Here is a 6,771-nt window from a genome sequence, read left to right as displayed (position 1 = left end):
AAAAAAAAAAAAAAAAAAAAAAAAAAAAAAAAAATCAGTTCAAAGGGATCAACAGGATCATAGGAAAGTAGGGCTAGACGGGACCTCATGAGGTTGTGTAGTCCAGTCCAAAGAGTATGTGTATTTTTTAGGCATGTGGTAAAATACTAAGACAATAAAAACAATGGTGGTGATGGAAAGTGATAACCAGTCAATTCTAAGTGGTGCGCTTCACCCTCATTCTGTCTAAAACACACTGGTGTTTTTAGAATCATAGTTACAATAAATATAGCCATCCTATACACAAAGAATTCCTGGTAAAACATTTCCAACCGCCCCCCCCCCCAGACATTATTTTCTCTTTGGGCAGAAACATTTAAGCTATCCTGCTCAGCTAGAAGAAACCCCTGCAAATAAAAGGCCAGGATCCATCCTCTTTCCATCCCCTAAGGATGGAGCAGAAGGAGAGGACTCTAGCCGGCACAGTTTTATTGAATTAAGGAGGAAAGCTCAGAATAATTCTTAGTTCAATCAAAAGTAGTGCCCCTCTCTCTAGCTATCCTTGTCATGGTGTTAGACACTAGCACTTCATACACATCAGTCAGGGCGATTCATTCACCTGTCACAGTAACCCAGGATGGATTGGAAACCTCTCGGCAAAATAAAGTCTCTAGGTTTACCTCTATAATCTGTAAAATGGCATGCATTTGAGACAGAGTGGTGGTCAAAAAGCCACCAGTCACAACAACTCATAGCAAAGAGATTCAGAAATTAAATAAGGATTGTAATAAATTAATGACACTGTGGCTAGGCACAGACATTCAAAAAGCTCAAGGCAGAATTGATCCAAGTTATGCAGTTTTCTGTAAGTGGCATAGTTTAGGTTGGTAGAAAAGAGAACGCACATTCACCCTTTGGTGAGGGGAGTAAAGTCTTAGACCAGGTTCCGCCATTTTTAAACCAGTCTGTGTGCGCCAAACTTCTGTTCTATTATGGGTACAGACCCAGTTTGTGCGTCAAACTTCCTTTCTCTTACATGAACAGACTGGTTTCCGATCCCTTATACTGGTAAAAGTATAATAATGTCTGTACCTGGCCTGAATGAAGTGGTAAATGATCGTTAGTAGAAATAAGAATGCAGAGATCTCACCTTTTTCCAGAAGGAATAACTTTCCATTCTTATTATGCTAACTACAAAGATTAGCACTCTCACACTCACCTGTATTTATTCAACCACGTCTTTTTATACTCCTAATGTGCTTCATAAAAAGAATAACTTTACAGACAACAAATTTATTGCAGCCACAGGCCTTCTAACAGAGGTGTGACAGAGGCTTCCACATGAAGTGTTTTGTTGCTTAACCATGGCATTCCCAATGTGCATCTTCAACAAAAGCAAGACTATAATACAACTGTGAGTTTTAATCTTTTATTGCTATTCTGAACATGCACGTCATTGAACCAGTATGAATGCAAAAGTAGGAAAGTTCTGGGGATGGAAAAGGTGACAAAACTGTCTTTAGGCAGCAAGTGCTCGAAGCAGAGGCTTGTAAGATCTGCCCTCATCGTACTTTGATCTGAATAAAGATTCTTTGCCTCTTGCTGTACTTAATCTAGTTTGTTATGTTAATGCATTCCTCAGCATTATGTTATCAGCATTATTTTTCTGCAAATAACCTGTTACTCCAGAAAGACAAAATATAGCTATGAAAATCAGTGCAAGCTCAGTGGGAACATCCACACATGCCTTCATCTGCACATTTGTTACTTTAGCAAGTACTAAATGACTGCACAGTAACCGCTGGTACTGCGCAATTCCGGCGCCACACAGGTTGGGTCTGACCCTACTGCACAGTAGTTCATTACTACTGTGCAGCAGCAGTGGCATCATGGTTCATGCCTGCTGACGCTATGGTCACCATATCAATCAGCTACGTTACCATAGCTTGTCGCTACGGCAACACAGCGTCTCATTTAGACGTGCCCAGTGTTTAGCACACTGAACCACTAATCAGCAGCCTTGCCAGTTTGAATCTCAAATGTGCACAATTAGGGAGAGAAGGGAAATAATAAAGAGGTACTATATCTCTATCCCTGTAAGTCAAAGAAAAATAGCAGTTTCTTAAATAACCTGGAAAACTTGCAGTTTTGCAAAAAGCCACCTAAAATTACTGTCAAGTGAAAGTGGTGGTATGTGTGACAGAAGTGCAGACCAGGGACCAAACCTAATCCATGCAGATCCACTGGCCTCTCCCCAACTTTAACAGGCATGGTACAATAAGACTACAGCATACCAATTTCACACCTTGAGACAAGTGGCTAGGCCAATTAAAACAAACTGTTACGACCTGGTAACTGTATCTCCCTATAAAAAAAATAATGTGAGCGCGGCTATAATTCAACTCATTTTTATACAAATGTCATGTGGCTCAACCTCCTGGCATGGATTTTTTTGGGACCATTCTTTCATTCTTTAGGCAGACCATTCAGGGTACAGCAGCAAATCAATCAGCAATTCCTAGAGTATTTAAGAATCATTCATTTGCACACACAGAAACATATGCACTTGAAAACAGACTGTAAGGAGAAAGACTTGCCTCTGATGAAAACCAAAGTGTTTTAGGATAAAATTTAGAAAATTACTGATTTTCCTTATCCTTAATCTATTGTCTGACTTAATAGCATAGCCTCAAGATATCTAGGTGATATCCCGTTGCCATTAATATTTGGTATGTTGTTCAACAAGCCAATCATTTTTTTTTATTGTAATAGCCAAGCTTCTGACAAATCTTGAACAGTAAAAGACTTCGGGGTATAACTCCACTGCAGCTACAGAAGAAACAGCAGTCTAGCACAGAGCTTGATTTAGGGCAGTAGTTCTCAACCTCTTTAGACTTCAGGCACCCCTCCACAACCTGTGTGGAGCAGCACCCCTTTTTAGAAACTGATTTATTATCCCTGCACAGGGGCCCTGAGCAGTCAAATGGGGCAAAAGTGTATCCCACAGCACCCTTAAAAGAATCTCACTTCTCCCCAGTTGAGAATCAGTGGTTTAGGGCAGTGGAGGCCAACATTTTTTAAGGGTATGCCACAAAGTAATCCCACACCCTCCGAGTGCCACTCCAATCTCCTTCCCTGCTCAACCGGCTCCTCTGCTTTTTGCTCCCTGCACTGTGTCCCTGCCCAATCTGCTGCTTTGCTTTCTGGTTCCTGCCCTACCTGTCTCTGTGCTACCCATAAACCTCCCCAGCATGCTGTAAGTCACACAGAGAAGTTGCCTGTGCCATTTGTGGTACATGTGCTGCAGGCTAGCTACCCCTGATTTAAAGTACAGCTTATGAACAACTTGCTAGGAAATAAGCTAGGGTGTAAACCCATATTGTATCAGCTACTCGGTGGTAAACTGTACATATGCACAGTGCATAATGAAAGATGAGATGGTTTACTTCCTGCCATAGGGTTGGTGAGGATGGAAAGCAAACTACTGCTTACCCATTGACTACAGCAGGGATCAGCAACCCCTGGCACACATACCAGAGCATGGCACGCAAGGCCATTTTCCACAGCATGCCACAGCCACCTGAGGCTGGCCATGGAGCCAAGGCTGCTCATAGTATGCAGCTAGGAGGCTGTAAGCCCTACTGCAAGCAGCCTGGGCTCCATGTCAGGCAGTAGCTGCCCAGAGGCTGGGCCAGCCGCAGCCAGGAGGCTGCAAACAGCTGCACCAGGCTTTGCAGCCCTAGCATTGGCTCTGCAGTGGTAGCTGCAGACATGCCTCTGCATGCATGGCCCCAGGCCCCTTCTTGGCTATCCACCCAGAAGCATGCGCGCATCCACCACCACCACAGAGCTGGTGCTGGGACTGCAGAGCCCAGTGCAGCTATCTGTGGCCTCTTGGCTGCATGCCACAGCTGTAAACAGCTCCATTGGGCTCCACAACCCTGGCACCGGCTCCGTGGCAGCAGTGGTGGCTGCATGCACACTTCACAGCACACAGGAGCCCCAGCCACTCCCCCGCCATCTGCCTGCTGTACAGTTACCACCAGCAATGAGGATCAGGCCCTCGCAGCTCCCCTACCTCTAGCATGTCAAATCGAGGCATGGGTGGAGGTTGGGGTGTTTTTGGTACTCTGGCCAAAAACGTTGCTGACACCTGAACTACAGGGTACAAAAGTGAACAAAGACAACTATCACAGAGTTACAAACTTGCTATACCTTTACACTCTGTCTTACTTTAAGTTCACACCTAGGTTACCTTGTGGTATCTTGTTTGGGTAGCCATGTTTTTTGATAGTTAGCTCAAACTACCTTGACTCGATTGTGACAGTCTAAACATGATGGCACAGGACGGTAAAATTAAATTTATCCTGCTTCTTGGTTTGATTAGCCCACATGGAACTCCGTGATAACATATACAGAGATTAGGCTAGACAGCTAAAAGTACTTTCTAGCTAGTTAAAGCTAGCTTGGGTGTTCCTACACTAATTCAGTGACCACAACTTTGAAATATTTTTAGCTAAAGCAACACATTCTTTAAAAAAAAAATGAAAAATATTTTTGTTCATATTGTGAACAAAATTTAGAAAACTTTCCGCTACATACACCTAAAGAGGGAAGTTATATAACTTAGTTTTAGTAACAATTAAGGTTTTTTTTGAAGACTTACTGTTACTGTTATGGAACATTCTCTCATACATTTGCAAAAAGCATCACTTGTGCAATAAGCATTCAGATTTTTCAAGCCCTAGCAAGCACTTCTTTTGGCTACCTCTGTGTGCTTACCTTTGAAGTATCAGAGTTTAATTAGAGTGAATAAAAGTAATCTCACTTCATTAAAAAAATGCATTAGGGCATTATATAAATTAATTAAGCCTATGACTTACTCCACTGCACTGCAGTCTTTCCACCTTTAGTGATGTCCCACTGAAATACAGCATTTACTTTCTTTACCAGTTGATTTCCAACCTCTTTGATGCGACGTCTAATTTCTTCAAACACAAGGTCACTCTGCAACTCTGCAGCCTATTAAAAATGTACAGAATTTTTTAAAAAGAAAGTTCTGGTAAAAAACTAGCAAGTATGATTACTGTTAAAGAACTGAATCCAGAGAAGTCTCTTCTACATGAAATTTCTTCCTCCAGAAATAAGCAATTCCAGCATATAAGCACAGGACTGTTTACTTTACTTGATCATGTTTTGTGGAATCATTTCTGAGAACTATTTTATAAATTACCTTCACAATTCTTGTAATTTAAGATACATCTTCCCCTTGGGATTATTTCAAGACATTATCTCAATGTTACTGATAGTGGTTATCCCAAAATGAGTTGTGTAAGTTAGGGTTGGGATACGGAGTCCTCTTATCAACAAGCCACCTTCAATTTGTAAACAGTGATTGATAAGTTTTCTGTATATTCATTTTTGGCACAAAGTTACAGATATAGTATATTGTTTCGAATTGTGCTGGATCAAGTATATTTTACATTAGCTGTTAAAATTTTGCATACACTGAATCTTTTGTAAGCCTTTGGGTTCTATTTTTAAATATCAAATTTATAATGAATATTCTGTTAACACTGGGGCAGCTTTTTAAAGTGTAACATTTTTATTAGACAGAAGCAAGAGTGAGTTTTTACTCACCCTACTATAATTAGGTGCAACAGCACACACGATTTTCTGCACCGTGTTACTTATGCTACGTGCGATTAAGAATACCCAAACACTATCCATTCTGATGCATTATAGTCAATGCTTTATAATCTTTTAAATGTTTATATTTAAAGCTACAACTTTCCCTGGAAGGGGTCTGCCTCGAACTGACACAGCTAAAAACATTCCAGCACAAATGCTCAAATCATTTCTTACAACAAGACCAGAGAAAAAGATATCTATTGGTGCCCATGTTAGAAAATTCTTCTGTTTAACTGAGAAGCTTCAATGTCTGTGCTTTGGAACAGGCACTGGACATTTGGTCATGGGTCTGCTAGTAAGAAGGATGAGTTTTGCCCTTCTTATGAAAAATCTGTCCAAATTTAACCAAGTTACAAGACTTTCAAAAATCATAGTTCACTCATGTCATTTAAAAGACTTGCTAGAGTTTGGTATTTAAATTCTCTGAAGATTCCACTTGTGCTGAAGAGCAGGGAATAACCCTGACTTTCTCTACAAGTGCCACAGGCCATCTTAATTTTGGTATCTCCTTATCTTTGAATGCCTGATGTTTCAATCAATGACCGTTTCATTTAGATTTTCACATGCCATATAGAATATGTTACACAGGAACATTAGCAATACTTTGCATAAAACAAAGCATAATATGCTTAATTTGGCTAATGTTTTTTTTAATTTGGCTAATACATTTTTGTTGCAGATTAAAATCAAGGAGTAGAAATACCACATTTTTAAGAGGCAGCTGTAAAAAAGAAGCAATCCTGATGCTTAAAGGCAGACAATTGCTGTAACAGAGCACATCTTTTTTACTGCAAACATACATTCACCACAGGTGTTTTGATTCCAAATGTGGAGCTGACAGAGAATACAAATTAAACTGTAAGATAAGAGGGGAAAAAAACCCCCAAAACCAGAAACAAACCATGGTAGCACTGAATACAAATCTGGATTAATCTGAAAACAGAGTCTAAAGAACACCACTTTGGAATAGGCTTGTCTGTGCCTGGCTTACCATCATGTAACAACTAAACCTAAAAACAAGAATTTTCAGACTCTACAACAGGGGTAGGCAACTTTTTTTGCCCGGAGTGCCGAAAAACACCACAATGCCTACCTTGGAAG

At 40.6% G+C, this 6,771-nt stretch overlaps 1 protein-coding gene across 2 annotated transcripts in view; it reads right to left on the bottom strand.

Annotated features, from left to right (window-relative positions):
* Positions 1-6,771, bottom strand: part of HSD17B4 (hydroxysteroid 17-beta dehydrogenase 4) — a 163,950-nt gene that overhangs the window by 34,698 nt on the left and 122,481 nt on the right. For both annotated transcript variants that reach the window (XM_019517014.1, XM_019517015.1), the window contains exon 22: positions 4,863-5,001. In XM_019517014.1, the coding sequence (XP_019372559.1) occupies positions 4,863-5,001 (139 nt within the window). The remainder of the gene's footprint in view (positions 1-4,862; positions 5,002-6,771) is intronic.

The sequence above is a fragment of the Gavialis gangeticus genome, unplaced genomic scaffold (genome assembly GCF_001723915.1).
Source record: "Gavialis gangeticus isolate Ggan-Ray unplaced genomic scaffold, GavGan_comp1, whole genome shotgun sequence".
NCBI lineage: Eukaryota > Metazoa > Chordata > Crocodylia > Gavialidae > Gavialis > Gavialis gangeticus.
Note: the sequence above shows the minus strand (reverse complement) of the source record. Positions and strands in the feature narration are given on the sequence as shown.